General features: G+C 41.1%; 1 protein-coding gene across 1 annotated transcript in view; it reads left to right on the top strand.

Moving 5' to 3' along the window:
- Positions 1–18,543, top strand: part of LRRC9 (leucine rich repeat containing 9) — a 1,011,210-nt gene that overhangs the window by 843,865 nt on the left and 148,802 nt on the right. The window contains exon 25 of the mRNA XM_078660357.1: positions 12,682–12,790. Within this exon, the coding sequence (XP_078516483.1) occupies positions 12,682–12,790 (109 nt within the window). The remainder of the gene's footprint in view (positions 1–12,681; positions 12,791–18,543) is intronic.

Genomic DNA, 18,543 nt, shown 5'->3' with positions numbered 1-18,543 from the left:
CCCAATCATCAGGAAAGGTACTAGATGAAACAAAGTCACTCAAGGAAATCTTGAATTGATGGAGAATCTTTAACAGCTCCGCCGGACCAAGAATGTCATATTCAGTTCTGACAAGTCTCTTTGTTCACGATGAGATGATTTGTGTGGCTTGAGGAGTAAGTTGATGTTCTTACTTGCTGTGTCTTTTTTGCCATATCTTCCATTTATCAGCATTCCCAAAGTAAATACAAGAGTCAACCAAAGTAGAAGAAAAAGTACACCCAACACAATCCAAAGTTCAATCCATGGTGAAACGAGACAAGTCTTTTCCAGTTGATGAAAAAGTTTTGTGGCTTGTTCTTTAAAAGTTCTTTTGGCTGGCGTCGTTTCCGGTTCACTGGGATCCTCGGAAAACTTATTTTACGTTAAAGAAATAGCCAGACGCAGTTCTGTCAATTGTAGGGATTGCATCAGGATTTGGTGAAATCGCTGGAACCACTTGATCACTTGTTACATTTGTATAGTCAGTTGCTATTTCATTGTACACAGGCGTTTCTTGACGAACTGTTATTTGGGGTCTCAAGAGGTAAAAGTTCCATGGCTTTGTTGCATAGTCCTTCTTCTCGCACTGCAGATTCTTCAAAGGTGATGAGTCTCTCAGTTTGAACCTCTTGGATTGCAGCCAGATTACAGCATCTGCTACATCTTTGGAGTCCACTTGGCCTACTACTTATGATCGGCCACATGATGTGGTTTGACCAGGTCGATGGACACGAGCCTGTTCTCCTTTTTTACCAGCAAGGGGTGGCAGTAAGACTGTTCTTGATCCTAGGATGGCATGAACAGGTACTGGTTGTCTGTAAGAAGGCCCAAATTCCTTCTTGTCCGCGATCCTTTCTCTGACTAGATCCCCAATCTTTGAATCCAGACAGGTCTTGATGGGACGGATGGTTTCTCTTTAGTGGTTATTGGCTTCAGGAGTACGTTACTTTGTCTGGATCTTATTTCATTTAAGTCTTGCAAAACAGCCAAACGATATTTGATATCAAAGGGTTTTTGTCCTACCACTGAAGTGTGACAATCAAGGTCCTGCACAATCATTCTAGTTCCAAATAGGATTTCATATGGAGTGATACCCACAGAGAACTTCTTGGCAGATTGTTAAGACTACGTTGGACACTTATTAGATGTTTGACCCACCCGTCACCCGAGCCTGGTACCCTAGCTGTTATAGATTGCTTTATGTCCCGTTTTTTTTCTCTCCACTACCAAATTTCCCTCAGGATGGAATGGACTAGAATACCGCAATGCAACGCCCATATTGGCCATGGCCTCTTTGTAAGCTCGAGAGCTAAACGCAGGGCCCTGGTCCGAATGTAGAGTGCCGACTGCGTATATGCAGATAAATACTTGCAAATCTTTTATAACAGTTCGAGCATCAGCCGAGCGCTGAGGCCACATCCAAATGAATCTTGAGCACGAATCCACTGCGACCATGATATATTTAGAATTACCATCCCTCTGTAAGGGACCGCAGTGATCCAGGTAAGCGCAAGCTAATGGTTTGTCTGAAATCAATAGGGGTGTCTGCGCAGGACGTTTCACTGTAGAGACTTTCATCTTTTGGCAGATGTCACATTCCAAAACATAGTTTCTTGTCTGTTTCCTCATGCGCGGCCACCAGAATCGCTGTTTTAATGATGACACTGTGGCAGAAACACCTGCGTGTGCAGAGGCAAGCCCCTCATGTGCTGCTAAGATTAGTCCTAATCTATGTACCATGTTTGGAATGAATCTATCCCCCACTCCAGGGATTCGAGCAAACGGAACATTATTTGCATCAGTTATGTATGAGTATTTGAGTGGAAAGCCTTTTGGTAATGTTTTACCACTGTATTTGCTTGAAGCATTGACCGCTAGCATTATTTCACCGTCTATTTTCGTTTTTAAATGAGTGATTGCAGCTACAGAAGCCGTTTGCTGCCTTCGTGGCTTCATCAACCAATGAATTCCCTGCAACATGAATGCCATCACATTGATGACTCAGTGTATGGATCACATGAGCTTTTTGTAGTTCTTGTCGTTACTGAACTACTTGTTCCCATAGCAACCTATGCTTAATTGTGCCACCTTTTGCATCTTTGAACCCATTTTCAATCCAGTTCTGCAAGTATTCATTGTAAGATTGAATACGAATCGCACACTATGAGTGTGGGGAATTCGCGATCAGTATTTTCAAGCGCCATCTTGAACGCTTGTAGTTCAGCTCTCCTGGAGAGTGAGATTTAGTGACCATTGGTCGGAATTTGCCATCTCGCCAGCGACCTTTAATGATCGCGCATGCAGCACTATAAGCTTGTTTACCCCCAATTGAGGGCTGTGCTGATCCGTCTGTATAAATTATACATTCAAACCTTTCTAGAGGCAGAATCTCAGTAGGCAGAGGACATTCTTGCTCATATTGTAGAAATTCTTGTGTTCTCAAATAAGGGTCCAAAAACGTAGTCAATGTCTGTTGCAGCAAGAGAATTAACCCACTGTATCCATCTCGGATGTAAAGCTTTTGCATTCGGAATGCTTGCTTTCGTCATGCCTCTAAGGCAGGTACAGGAGTAAAGACCATTATGCGCTTACCCTGTGCGAGGGCTCTCTCTTTTGCTACTGCAGTTTGAACCGCTGTCAGAATTTTTTCTGTAGAAGTGAATTTCATTTCAGCTTGTGTGTACAAGTGAGATTTGTAAGCTATTGGAACTTGTTCTCCTTCATTAAAGGTTAAGTATGTGAATCCGCATCTTCCTGGGATGATTCGGATCACTAGGTTGCGTACGTTTACGCGAGTCTGTAAATGTCTTGTTGCCAACATGTCCGTTTGGACTGAACACAACATTTCTGTGTGTTTTTGTGTCCAATTAACTGTTTTGAAATCTGGTTTCATTAATTCGTAGAGAGGTTTAACCCTTTCTGCGTAATTTAGAATGTATGTTCTTCTGAAATTTAGGAAATCTAGAATCAACACTAAGATTTTCAGTGTTTTTGGAGGTTGAAGCAGCGCACATTTCTCTAGAAAGTTTGCAGCCAGGCTTTTGCCTACACTTGATAACTCGTATCCTAGGAAAGGGACGTTTAAGTGGGGAATTCTCGATTTCTTAAAATTGAATTTATACCCTTCAGAGGCGAAGCCCAATATTATGGTGTTCACCCTGTTCAAGTGCCTATCCAAGTCATCGTCTGTTAGATAGATGTCATCGACATATGATAATGCCTCATCATCATAGGTTTGTAGTAACTCTGTTACTCTGGCTGAAAATAACCCTGGACTATTCTTGAATCCCTGGGGGAGACAACAGAGTTGACGCTGTGTCCCCATGATTGAGAATGCTGTTAAATACTTTCATGTGCAATGTTTTGACAGAAGAAACCGTTAGAAATATCTAATGTGGTTTTATATTTTTTACGCACAATGTTGTTCATTAGTGCTGCACTGTGTGCATTTTGTACTGCAAAAGTTTTTCAACATGAGTTTAAATGTCTGTAATCCAAAACTAGACGATATGTATTGTCTGGTTTGGAGACAGTAAACAAAGGATTGTTCATGGACGAGGTGCATGTTTCAATATCCCCTTGGTATTCAAGTTGAACTAATATCTGCTTGATCTGTTTTTTAACTTCTTGTTTAACTGGATACTGCCTTTGTGCAGTTGGTTGATTTTTTTTAAATGGATTTTATGTTGAGGAGAATCCTCATCCCATTCATTCTTATATAATGCAGGAGCCTGGGCTACTGTCCATTTTCTGGCATAAGTATATTTTTTTATGAATTGGAATGTGGTTGGAAAAAGCTGGCATAATGATGTCTTTGCTATGTGGGCACTCCCTGACAAATTCAGGTGGCCAGTCTTGTTCAGCTAGAAGAATGGCATAACCCTGAGAGAGCTTCTCCCAAAAGACTGCTCTTATTTTCTAGTTATATCCCCCTCCATCCGGAGTGTAACTTCATATACCTTATGTGGGACACTAACCCTGGTATCTGCAGTTTCAACTTGGATGTACTCATTCAAGTCCACTGTCTCCAGATGATCCTTCAAGTTCTTGCGAGCTGTGGTGAATTCTGCTGCGCTGTCCAACATCGTTTGAGCCCATTCCCCGTTCTTGAGTTGTGTCCTCAAGATCCTCAGCATGTTTGATCTTCAGACCTGCTACCTTCTTTTTGGTGAATTGAGTTTTCTTTTTTTTTGGAACGTGTTGATCATCTTTGGACTTCACAAGTTCTTCCTTGTGTTCTGGTCATCCTCTTCTTTTGGATTTCTGGGAGGAAGTCTGAAAGGTACAAAAGGAACGTGTATCAGTATCTGGATATCTATCAGGTTTTCTCAAATCATCCCTATTCCTGAGGTTATACCTCCTTTCAGAGGGCTCCTTTTGAGGAGACTTACCTCGAGATTGAGAACGCTTCTCTTTAGAAGTTTGTTTAGTGTTCTCCCACTTCTTTTTGGGAGTAGTAGGAGTGTTTTTAATAAAGACCTTTTCAGGACTTTCAGTCAGTTGGGGTTTCACTGGTTTAGCACCCAAACTGTCTCTACCATGTTCTTCATAGGATTTTTCAATTATTCTGGCCAGTTCATATGGTTGCTCAGTTACATCAAATTCTCTTAACTTTTAGCGGATCGCCACGGATGCTGCCTCACCTTTAATATTAGCTAATATTATTGTTGAGACCTGTTTGAAATCTTTCAGTAGTTTCATACCCAGATTAAAGCAGGCTCTGCCCCCGTATTCATTTTGAATCGGTTTTAGGACGTCTGGTATTCCCACCATAGACGGAACACCATGTGTTTTGGTGTAGATTGCAGCAAACACTGTACCCCAAGTGTCACAGTCCTCCAGGTGTGGTGCGATCCCCATTGGTAAACAGATTGTTAGAATCCCGTGTTTCTCATGAGGGGTAGTATCAGAAAACAGTGCCTCGATTTGAGTAATTATTTGAGCTATCCAGAATGGAATTTGTTCCCGTTTTGCGGCTAATTTGCCAATGACTGATTGCATAGTCTGTGGTGTAATTCCATTTGTGTTCCCCTGGTAAGGGGGTTGTTGTGGAATCCTAATTGCTGTTTGGACAGTATAGGTTTGCATGACATATTGAACCAATTGTCTATGGATTTTAATTAGCTCTTTTATTTGAACTAATAGTTCCGCATCTGTCATATTCTCAATGGCAGGATGTGGTGTACAGCTGGCTAATACCGGCCATGTTGCTCCTGGTCTACCTAGTGGACCGAGCCTGGTAATGTGATGTGTATGTTTTAGGGCGCCTTTAAACCAGAGCGCATGCTCTTGGTATGTTAATGGAATTTCAACATCCTCGAAAGGAATGTATTCCTCTGTAGCTTCATCTTCTTTATAGAAGTGAAACACTTTGTTCTTGGATTTGCTTCAGGGAAGACTATCCATGAATAGAATACCTCTGTCTTATGATATTCATGTGCCTCTATCACAAAACCTACCCTACCACCTCTTGCTGATGGGCCATTCCTTATAAGTTTCATAGTGATGGATTTTCTTAAAGTTTCTGGAATGCTTATAGCATCCGCGTCGGTCTCTTGGAAACCTGTTATGTCAAAAGCCCTGGATTTACTGCAGCTCCACCGTTCTCGGTGTCGCTATCCGGCATTTTTGTGTTAACCACTTGGATGCTAATGACAAGGGTAACTAGTCATGGAGTGCCCATTCATTTCAATGGAAATTACAGTAAAAATCTGCAGGTGCCTTAGCATCCAAGTGAAAATTTGCAGAGCACGTTTCAAGGAAACAAAGATAAGGTGCACAATATGTTGGAACACTGTATCCTTCAACGTTGAAATAACCAAAAACTAATGCATAGGATTTTTGTCCTACTCAGCTATGGCGGATATTTTTATCCCTTTGCCCACTCCAGACGTCTATTGGAGTATTACGGAAAAAAGGGGTATCTGAGAAAATCACAACTGAGTTACTTTAGTGTCTAGCGTTAAATTAGTGCCTTACCAAACGTTGGACGCCATGTAGTGTAGTTCCTATATTCCCAATAGGCTCTGCGCATAGGAATAATATATGAAGGAGGTCTGGTATCTCTGTCTCAGGACTCGATTTCCCAACACCCCGCAAGGGGAGCTTGGAAACACCGGAGCTGGATTCCCAGCGAGAGAAAGGCAGCCTCTTGATCAGTGCGTCAGCTGGAGGGTCGGCTTCCTTATGCACTTGCTGTAGTGAGCTGCGTCGGGCAAGTAGATAGTCGAACTGCTCCGAACCACCGTAGTTTGCCATAGCAAGTGAAGGTATATTTATACCTTGAAGGTGTTTAGGAATGCTATAGATTGACGTAAAGTTGGGCATAATAACGTCAAGAAAGAACCCCTAGGGAATAGTTGTTCTTTGCAAAGTACATGAATTCTTGGACAAATAAATATTCAAGCAAGGGGATGTTCCCTAACTGCTTAAGCCGATTTTCCAAGAAATCGTTGTGATGTTTGGTACGGGTGGAAGTAGCCATGCCTGTATTTGGTCTGCATGGGCTATGTCAAAATAAGGGATTGATCTCTATGCCTATATAAGGGCATGAATCGGGAAAATTCACTCGGAGCCTAAAACGCCACACAACAATAGTGTGGGGAGAACTTTAAGTAATAATTAATGAACAATTAATTATTAATGTATTAATAATTATTTAATTGATTATTACATATTTTAATTTGTTTATACTTTTTTATTTTGGTTATTTTAAGTGTGGCATTCTAGGTTTATGGGAGTCTAGTGTGGGAACCTAAATGGATAATAAATTAATAACATTTTGTTTAATTCAATATTATGTATTATCACTATAATAATGTAAATTGTTTAATTGTTTTTTTATTTTTATATTTATAATTCTTATATTATGACTTCTATTTTTGTAGTTAAGTGATGGGGTTATGTGTTTGAAGTGAACTACTTTTTGTACTGCTGCATAGACCTGAGTGAGGATAGTAAATTGAACCCCTCCGAAGTTCAACGCTTTCCCTACTGTTGCTCAGACTGGAATTGGATTAGTACATTCTTCCTCTCCGACGTCCAACGCTTTCCGTACTGTAGCATAGATTAGAGCAGAAATAGTTAATTTGACCACTCCAAAGTCCAGCACTTTCGCTACTGTTGCACAGACTGGAGTTGGAATAGTAAATGGTATATCTCTCCGAAGTTCAATGCAAATCTTTTCCTCTCCAAAGTCCAACTAGGTAAATGCCACCTTATTTAAAAACAACAAAAGCCAACACTGGTGTGGTGGACAAATATGGACCAGTGACTAATCTTCTGTGGCTCAGGAATACCATTCAGAAATGTAAGGCCGACAAACCTGCAACATTCATCAAGAACAAAAAACACTTGCACACTATCACTCTGGGTTCTATATAGTATACAACACAGAAAAAGCCACAGTAAAAATACTGATCAATGGCAGTCACCATCATCACATAGTGGACAATGGTGACACCTGCATTTCTTTTTATATATCTGATCTGCTTTTAGTACAGTTGCTCTTAGGAGGCTTACCAGCTTCCTTCAAACTTGCATGTGTTTCAGTGCCATGTTCCCAAGTTGGTTTACCTAGTTCCTAAGCAATTATAAATATCCTGCTAGGTTGTGGAACAGTTGCTCTGATTGTGCACCCACACTACTTTGACTCCACCACTTCAGGATTTTCTACGTCTCACATACGTTTTATCTACAGTTACTTTGGTAGTCACTACTTTGCAATGGACATTATATTACAGGTAAGTTTAAGGAAGTATTAACTTCAAAAAAGGTTGTTCTTAACCTCATCCTATCCTTAAATATCTCACTCTTTCTCTCGATATATATATCCTTAAATATCTCACTCTTTCTCTCGATATATATATATATATCGAGAGAAAGAGTGAGATATTTAAGGATAGGATGAGGTTAAGAACAACCTTTTTTGAAGTTAATACTTCCTTAAACTTACCTGCAATATAATGGTGTGGCGTTGGGTGCAAGCCCTGCCCCATCCCCTTACGAGTGCCCCCCCCACTGTTACGGCCAGTGGGAGTGGGCCCATCCCCTGAGCCTCAGTAAAACTCGTCGAATGGGGTCTGCATGCTACTCTTCTCTACTTACAAGTATTGGCCCCGATAAATGGGATCATCAGGCCTGAAAAAGGCTTGGCGAAGGATCAGCTTACCCCTCCCATAAGTAATAAAACCACTCACCCCCTCTGGGTCCTGGCCCACTTAGCGCAGCTAATTTTAAAAATGGTCAGGAACTTGCTTTTCTTATGTCAGCACCACAGATATGCGAGGCTCATAATAAACATGTTTTGTAAACATTTTATGGTCCGAGTGCATAATGAAATCAAAATGCATATACCACTAATTTACTGTCAGGCTCCTCCTTCCAGAATCCTCGGAGTGGTACCAATGCTCTATGGGGCCCACCTCTCGATAATCCCAAGTCTGGAATGAGAAACTCACAGGCTGTTGGAATCATCAAGCGGGGGAAGGAAGGGTAGGAACAGCTAGAAGGGAGATCTGAGGATGACACTGGAAACACGATAAGGAAATATACTCCAATACTCCGACACAGTAGTAAAAAGATACATTTTCATACTCCAATTCTATTGCATCTCACACACCCTACCTGAAATAATAAAGAAGTGAGGGAGCAATGCCAGAAGAGAGCATGGTGGTTGCATGTTCCTCAACCTAAAACTATTGGAAAGAAAAAGAGAGCAGACAATGTAAACACTTCCTATCTCAATTGATACCTTATTTAAGTATGCTAAAGAAACCCATGTATCATCTACCAATGGTAACATGAAGTATTGGCCATGTATGAACAACAACTGAGAACCGCACCCCCTTTGTTGTACTCTCTCTTCTGGGAAACAAGAAAACAAAGAACAACCAATAGTAAGGTGGAAAAGATGGGCCAAGTTTCAATCACAGTCTTGCAAAATGCCCAAAAGAAGTAAGCCCAGGTACTTTAATACTTCACCATATCCTTGGCATAAAGAAAACGGAACACCAAGTACCAGTGTGACCCGTCCGTTTGGTATAACCATTAGTCAGAAGAAAGTCTAGGCAGGTTCTTGAACAGGGTATACCTCCAACATGAGGTCACATATAAAGAACATCAATAAACGTATTTCCTGTTTGAAACCGGACTGGTTTCTGCAGGCAGGAAATAAAGCGGGCCGAATAATGCCCCAAAGTCTGTAAGTGTTCCTCTGCAAGGGACCACTCCTTGCCGGTCCCGGCCAACAGAGGAAATCGCTATCCAAAGGTATTCCCTGCCCCCGGTAGCCTCCTCTGCAAAAGCCCAACTTATGCCAGTCTCGCCCAACAGAGGAGGAGCGCATGGGAGTGTGACGAGGCAAGAAACCCTCTGCCTCTCACTCAGGAAATGCGGTACTAAACTGTGCAACAGCACTCTTACCGCCTTAGTACGAAGTCCGTGGGAGAAGTCTGAATCACCGAAGGCAATCAGGATAATCGGCACCGTCTCTGTTCGTCCGCCGCCCTTTACCCTGCCGCCGACGTCATCTTGCGGACAAGTGGTTCTCCAACCCCCGCACTTCCTGATTCGTGTTAGAGGTTCAGCCAGCACACAACCGGTATCAATTCCTGACATTCACATAAAATATGATCAGTAAAGCCTCTAGGTAAATATCCGAACAGGTCCATTCATAGCTCAGATTTATTAATATGCCTACAAAGCTGTCAATGTAATCCACTTTTCAGATAGAAATAGAGCTTTTTCCACAAAACAAATATATGGAAAAGAAAACAAACAGATTGAAGGAAATCTGTATTTCAAGATTAAAGAACAGTATCACTGTAACATTATGTATTTAGATGTTAACTGCTAATTCTTTTTTTTTTTACGTTCATAGCTATGCAGAATTGCTAATTCTTAATCCATATTGAGGTCATTGGGAATTTTTACCACGAGATTAATTATGTATCACGATCCCAATCTTCTTGCACTCTTGTCACCACCTCTTGGATGTGGGTCAGGTCCATAAAATCGTATCATATCAGTGTTAATTTGTGAAATTCTGAAATGTGTCTTTCCACTGAGTAAAATCAATCATTATTTTTTATTGCACACGTGTTCTTTTACTCTCTTCTTGAGAGGTAAAGATATGCTCCCTAAGTACAGTTTTTGCAAGGTCAGACTATAATCAAAGATAAAAATAAAGAAATTATTGATTGCTTGTTTTCCTCTGCCATATGGAACATTCTATTCTATTTTGTTAATGCTGTTTTTGCAAGCCTTGTTTTTGGTGCATGATAAGAAGCCCTTCTTAATCTTTAATCAATGTATGTCTTTTTTCAGTCTCTAAATTGCTTCAAACTAAATAACCCCTTTTGACATTATTTCAGATTTTCTTAAACATTCATGGAGTCTACTGGTTTGTTTACTGTGTGTGGTGATGAATCTAATGATCAGTTCTGAAGCTGTGTTCTTTTGGTATCAAATAGTAACTTAGTTTGTGGGGTGCTTTCCATCTTCTGTAAAGCTTTATTCAGTACCTTCTCAGGGTAACCTATGAAACATTATAACATTTCCTGTTTATGTATGTCTGAATCTTCTGTAGAACTACAATTCCATCTGTGCCTCAGACTGTGATAAGTTCCAATTAAGACTATTTGGAAATCCACTCTAAAAATAAAACCCCATAAGAAATAATGTTAAATTAAGTTATTTAGAATAGATATATATAAATATATAGTAATATTAAAAGATATGTACAAATAGTACATATTTATGATTGTATTATAAAATTTGTATTAGGTTATTAAAAAGATGACAAAATATATTTAGACTTCCTATGATATTTTTAAGTTCATGCAGGTCCATCAAGAAGGCGCGGTAGTTAAAAAAGAGGCGGAGAAAAATGCACATTTGTTAATGAAATTAGCATAGTGTTACGAAGCTGCACAAAATTTGGCAGTTCCTTGAAAGGATTGCTTTGCTATTGCTAACCAGGTCAGTAAAAATGTCCTTGCTTTTACTTTTTGCGCTATTTGATGAATCTGCATCAAATGCATCAAATTTGGCAGACAGTTATCAAGCTGTGATGTAGTGGCACCCCGATGTTCTGACTGCTGTGTATTGACTCCTGATGTAATGGCTTGTGAAGTAGTAAAATACAGCTGTTTGGAGCCATTTGTGGATCCTCTCAAGGGTCAATCTTGGCTCCCATTCATTCTGTAGATGGAGCCTTTCAGAATCTTAATGAAGAAGGAAGATATCACTATTCACCAGAGTTCTGATTTCACTCGTATATACCTGACAGACTTCCTAATGCTCAACTCGAAGAAGACTGGATTCTTCTTCTAGAAATTCAATCTGACCTAGTTGAACAATCTCCAAATGAATGGCTTCTTTCCCACACTTGTCCACAAAGTCTAGTCTCTCTTGTTTTTAATTTAGGTTCCCCTCTCTACGAGAGGCTGAATCAGTGGTACTGTAAAATCAGCAAGATTCATTTTTCAATTTCTAGACTGGCTAAAGGTTGTCTTTCAATCAAATGACTTTAATTTAGTAGTTCATGCTCTTTTAGAATACTAAAATTACGTTATAAATAAATCTAACCTTATTGTGCCTGGTGCTAAGGAAACTACATTGGCTACCTTTGGAGACAAGAATCAACTTGAAGGTTGCCTGCTTTATCTTCAAAGCTCTGCAACTAAAACAGTCAGTCCATCCTCAAGTTCTATGTGACATCAAAGCCCTCAGAAACACAGATTTGATAAAACTGAAAGGGATTCTAATCGTATGCTGCCCTGCCCTATTCTTTTGCTCGGGTTTCTCCATCTTCCTGGAAGAATCTCCCAGATGGCTTAAGGTGACAGGGTCTCCACTCTCTCTTTTTGGTACCAGCTGTTTGATAGGTAAAGGGCCCTGTCACCACCAGTTGTTTTGACATGCTTATTTTTGTCTTTTATGGGATTATCTTCCATTCCCGCACATGTCTTCCTCCTTATAATTTAATCTAATATTGCAATTGGGAATCAGGTCACTACTGTAAATCTCACTATGCCTCAAGAGGTATAATCATTTATAAATAAATATATGAGGGAAGGGCATTATAAACTAGGCTGGTATAAAAGTAAATGATACATTTGACTGTGTTAGTATGAAAGTAAATAAAAATCACAATCAGAAAGATTTCAAAAATACCAAAAATGGGGTATGCATGAGGCCATTTCAAGAAATGTTAAATAAAAGGCACAATGCTAGGGTAGAAGGAAAATAGGTACATTGACTGAACTACCTAAGACCACTCCTATTAAATGGCAAGTTCAAAAACGAAATGGCTTTTTGCACGTACCAGCATGGTTTTCAAAATTGGAAGAGATGAGCTTTTATTTATTAACTTTATAAGAAACAAATATTTTCTTGATCTGCAACTGTCTCTCTCTTAAAAAGAATGTTGACCTTTGCAACTAACTGTATGATGCCTACATTTGTGTCTGATAAGAATTCATCAAATATTAGCAGATATGGTTTTGGTGGTAGGTAGATTTGTTGCTATTGATCATACAGGTTTACATAATGCCATTGAACTTTAATGCACTATCTTGAAACCATTGTAAGCAGATAATATTTCTATGAATTAAATTGCATCTTATTGTACTAAGTATTTTTTTTGTTTCTATTCAGAACTGTGGATCTTGTGCCAGTGGACCAGTTCAGTAGTGTTCACACTGTGAATTTGGAGCACAATAACCTCACTTCTTTCAGTGGTTTAATTTACCTGCCTAACATCAAGGTGAGTTCAGTGTCATTTCTTTTTAGGTCTGGACAACTTTTAGTTCTCTGTTGTCAAAGTCCTATTGGGATCCATACCAGTACAGTAGGTCATTTCTTATCTTTGGTGGCTATCTTTTCGATCTCATGCACTTGCTTGTTATTTTATAACTTTCTTTCATATGATTGCCTTAATCCCTCCCCTTGTGCATAGTTTTTTTTATCATCCCTTTGTATGGATTACTTGTATCCTGCGGCAGATCCTCAATAAGGAAGTACTTTTTTATTTTATTTCCGCACAGCATGGAAATGTATGTGTTTACATGCTCTCCGCTAAGCTTGTCTGTTGTATCCTTCATCCCTCCCTGTACTATTCAGCCTTTTCTACATTTAAAACTTCTCCGTTTCTTCTGCAACCTTATCTTGTACCTGGTGATTCCTCCACTTGGTGACATTTACTTGCTGCCCCTCACTCAAACCACCCGCTCAAGTGTTGCTGACTCAACCTTCTCCATTTTGCTCTATTTAAAAATAAAAAACCCTCTAATTTTTGGGAGGCCTGGCAGCTAAAATGTTATGCAACACCAAATATTGATGGACTCAATGTTGAACATTGAAAACATTCGCCCCAGTCACAGATCTGGGTTTATTCCATTGTTACTTTGCTTACCACGCCATTCCTATTTAGACCCAGCCATATGCAAATCAGCTTTGAACCTGCTCCCCATGGGAACATTCCAGACCGAACTGCCAGGCCTGGTTCTCCCCGGACTGGAAAACAAGCATCCTATGACCAATTATGAGGTTTTACCCCCTCATCACCCTGGCTAGTTTTAAACCAGTGGCTTTGCAAGCAAGGGACCCACATTGGGCATATCCTTCCCACTTAAAATGTCCTGCCAGGCCGCTCTTTCCGAAAAAATTAGCTTTGGGCACTATTTTTCAAACAGCTCTAAAATGGCTGCCACAGCATCATTACGCATAGGTGCACATGAAGGACGATCCATGCATATCTGTCTTCATAATATGATTTGTTGTGATAATGCATTACGCAAAGAGAATTTGGATAGAACTCCCGATGGATATTATGGCAGCTGTTTTTGATTCCCTACCTGTTTTAACCAAGCTGGGAAATACAAAAAAATCTATTTTACTTTCTGGGTTAACATGTTCAGTTTGCTAACCCAAATTGTGAATGTAAAGAGAATATCTCAAATGTTTTTTTCTCACTTTGACTGTTTTTAAGTTTGCAATTTAGCAGGGCCTGCTCACAAACATCACACAAAATATGCAGATTTAACTCCTCTATTTTGAGGCAGTGGAAGCAAATGTTGGAGCCACAAACTCCTGGTTTGAGAATTGAGCTCCTTCCCACCCCATCATAAAATGGCAGCCTGAAAAAGGCCTGCCTAATAATTTGCTTACCCTGGACCAGAAGAGAAGAGGGATCATTAATCCACTACCTAGGGACAGGGGAGCATAGCCTCTGTGGCTGAGGACCGTTTGCCAGCTTCCCGCCTTGGCCAAAGGACAGATAGCAATGTCTGTAGGGCCTTTCCCCTCCACGTCCACTGTAATATAGAGAAGCTAGATTAAAACAAGAACTATATAGAGGTCTGCCTTCGTCCTCCTAGATGACTAAAAAAGAACCCAGATAGTCACCGCAAATGATTACTTTTTTCGAGGTATGTTAACTTTTCCATTTGTCTGATGCAGACTCCTGCTGGACCTGCAGACTACATGAATTCAAAGGTTGCAATGGTATGGTGGAGGGCAGACATGAGTTGTGGTGAGCAGCTGTGACTCTGTTGCTGCCTCATTAATAATCATATTGAGAACAGACTATAGCCTGCAGGCTTTTGGAGAATTGAAACAACTTTCACAAGTTAACTTCTATATGCTGTTGAGAATGTACAATAAGTAAACCTGAATCTACTAAGACAACTAGCCACAGATCCAGCTCTCCCTCTTCTCCACCCCTTTTCAGACATTGAGTCATGCTGTGGACTGTGAAGTTTCTATTTCACCACCTTTCTCCTTACTGTGAGGTTCAGCTCCACTCTTTCTTGGTGCTGCTGGTCTCCTGTTTGTTTCCTCTGTAGCCTCTGGGCATGCAAGTCCTCTCTTAAATTAGTTGATGGTCTGCACTTGTAGACAGTGTAGCCCTGGGAAGGTATGCTTCTATAGTTACCGCATGTGCATATGTGCACTCTTTTGATGTGTGTGGTCAAAAACAAAGTTGAACTGGGGGTTGTCATGAACATAAAAGCTGGGTGAGTCAAGACCAATGGCTTCACTTGCTTTAAGTAGACAAGTTTCAAGGTTGGAGCATAGCAGACCCACCCTGTTGTGTCACATGCAGACCTATCTGTTCTGCGGGGTAATCTGTTACTTCCTTCAAAGCTCTAGCAGATGCGATGACATAGCGTTTTGTACACAAGCTGGAGTTAGGCACAGAAATAGTGATGTGTGGACACATGGCCTATGTTGACTCATCACACTGAGATGACTAGGATGATTAAATTGTTTATTTTGCTGCGTTCAAACACTGTTGTTTTGATCATGATCGGGATATTAGAGAGTAGGTTGCAGAGACTTTTCAGGATTGGTTTGGTGCAAGTGATTTGGATACTTCTCCAGTCTAATGAATGGCCTAGTACCAATCACACCATGGGCAAGCTATAGATCTTGCATAGCCACTGTCAGATGAGCTTCCTCTACTTTTATTTCCTGAGATTGAGGCACAGGCCTCAATCTTAGTAAATCTATGTACACTATAAAGTGACCGACATTTTGCACAAAATTCCAAAAAATGAGACTCCTATGCTTCCTTTTTCAGCAGCATTTAAAAATCCTCAATCCAGATATATGTTAAAAGGGTGATCCGCTGTTTCCAGAATGGCGATGATTTATTTGCCCAATGATCCATTGAAAGATTTTCTTTTCTTTCTTTTTTTTAACTTTATTTTCATTTTACCAAACGTACTCGGCTAGACAATGAGTTATTGCATTTCTGGCACTAAGAAAATACTTAGTAAGTCCAAAGTGAGGTATACATTAAATGTATAGGGGTGGGGAAGGCACATTCTGACAAGCACAGATAGTATTACAACATAGGGAAAACCCACATCACCTGGTCTCCTCCGGATGTAAAAAAAAAAGTGCCCCACTGCAAGTGATTAGTCAGTGTCGAAGAGAGGGGATTACAGCCATATTCGCATTTATGACTATAAGCAGCATACAAGTCAGCGCGTTGCTGATATACAGACACATACAGGCATAACACAAGGAAAATCATTCAGCATTTCTCATGTCATCCTCCCCACTTGTAGCATTACTCCCATGCGCCAAGTACAGTTTGTATGGGCCTCATATATCTTTCGGGAGACTACAGGTAGGCATAAGGTCATGATAGGTGTCTGATTGAGAATTGCTAAATACCACATCAGAGTACCTCTACTTTACTGGAGAACAGGTCCCTTCATTGAATGCATTGCTACCCTGCGGCATGCTAGAAGCAAACTCAAGGCAACCAGGTGCTGAAATGTCTTTGAACCATCTTTGACGTTGCCAAATAAAGCCATCAATGGAATAACCATCAATGACCACCCAGTGATCTCCTGCAGAGTTTAAAATATCTCAAGCCAAAAGTGGTACACTTCAGGGCAGTACCCCGACACATGTGCGAAGCCAACACCATCCAGACCACAACGTAAGCACCTAGAGCCCTCACGCAAGTCACACTTAAACAATCGAGTCAGTGTGTGATATACCCGATTAAGATATTTAAAATGCACCAGTCTATGATGATCATTTGAGAGGGGGTTTGAGTCACGCGGGCAACAATAATTCCACTGTGCTTTGCTAATCTCTATGCTCAAGTCCTCTTGCTAATCCCGGTAGGTCCTGGCATTTCAGGCTGTCAGGCCTCTTGTAAAAAAGAGTATAGCTTTGCAGTACTGGCTAAGTTGTCTGTAATAGATCAGTAAGAGTTGGAAGCTCCAATGGCTCTACAAGGGAATAATCTAGTAAGGTGCGCATCATGTGGCATGCCTGGTAATAATTAAATTGTGGATACCTCGTTCTGCGCACAAACCTTGCTCAATTGCAGAGTACTCCTTTAAATAGATCACCCATATATCGTATCCCAAGGCCATAGAGTGCCTCCGCTGCAGCCCTTTCTTGTCCCAACGGAAACCGACACCACTCTAGGGGTCGTCATTGAGAGTAAAACAAGGATCTTTTCAGAAGGTCCAATGACTTCCTCCAAAGGCTCAACGTGGTACCTATAAGATCAATCTCACGAAACCGATGCTCTGGCCTATCGAATAACTATTGGTGAAACGATAGCTGAGATGCTACATCTCGTTCTAAGCGGAAATGTGGCAATTCTGGTGGTCCATGAAGCGAAAAATAGGCAAATATACATTGTGCCTCCCTTTAGTAAGCCTTCAGGTCTGGAGCCTTAAGTATATCCTTTTCGTATGGTAGCATGAGTGTATCCCAACTCACGCACAGCTGCTTACCAGCCCACACCAATCTCACTAATATGCCGCACAGGGTCAGAAAAAAACATGTTAGGCAGCAGTATCGGGATATTTTGAAAAAAATATATATATATCTGGGAAGAATTACCATCTTGATAATGGCTATGCGACCACACAGTGAAAGGGGTTAGCGAATCCAATGGTCTACCGCTTCTGTGAGGATGCACAGCCCTTCCGTAGTTGTCATGCAGTACAACTTCTGGATCAATATGGACTTGAATATCCAAATAACGGATAAGCTTTGTCAACCAGGTAAGCCTAAAATCCAGTGACACCGGAGTCATAGTAGTGGAAAGTGGAAACACAAGTGACTTGTCCCCGTTAATACGTAACCCGGACTGGCCTCCAATGTGCACCACCTCTCTGAGGTTTGGCGAAAGGTTATGTTCGGGGTCACAAACATATAAGAGCGTATCGTCCGCATACACTGATATGATAAGTTTATATTACGGAAAGCGATTACCAGGATGAGCGTTGTACTCTGGCAACGCTTAGGCCATGGGCTCCGCAACCAGTGTGTAGAGTAAGGAAATAAGGGGCATTCTTGTTTTGTGCTCCTCGTGATAGGTAACGGCACCGATACCCTACCATATAGGCGTATATGCACCATTGCTTCTGTACAGAGAACCCTGACAATTTGTAGGAAGACATCACCCACTCCCACATGTCATAACACAGAAAACAGAAACCCCCCCTCAACAGAATTGAAAACTTTTTCTGCGTCAAGAAAAATCATGGTGGTACAAAAGGGGGTGGTGATGGACGGAGCATCTGAACCAATCAAACACTCACACCCAGTCAACAGATCTGGGTTTAATCCATCACCGTTCTTTAGCCCACTCTGCCACCCCAGTTCAGACATCGCCATATGCAAATCAGTCTGACCCTGTGCCTCATGGGAACAGTCCAGCCCGAACTGCCAAGCCATGCTTTCCCTGGACCGGAAACAAGCTTCCTAGGATCGGTTTCTGGCATTACAGCCGTCTTCAGCCAGGCTTGCTTGAATCCAGTGGCAAAGTGAGCAAGGGACTCACGTCTGAGCATACCGTGCCAACTTATGGCGAACAAAGCAGTACAAAAGGGGGTGGTGATGAACAGAGCATCTGAACCAATCAAACACTCACACCCAGTCAACAGATCTGGGTTTAATCCATCACCGTTCTTTAGCCCACTCTGCCACCCCTGTTCAGACATGACCATATGCAAATCAGTCTGACCCTGTGCCTCA

The sequence above is a fragment of the Lissotriton helveticus genome, chromosome 9, assembly GCF_964261635.1.
Source record: "Lissotriton helveticus chromosome 9, aLisHel1.1, whole genome shotgun sequence".
NCBI lineage: Eukaryota > Metazoa > Chordata > Amphibia > Caudata > Salamandridae > Lissotriton > Lissotriton helveticus.
This window is presented reverse-complemented; position numbering and strand designations above follow the sequence as displayed.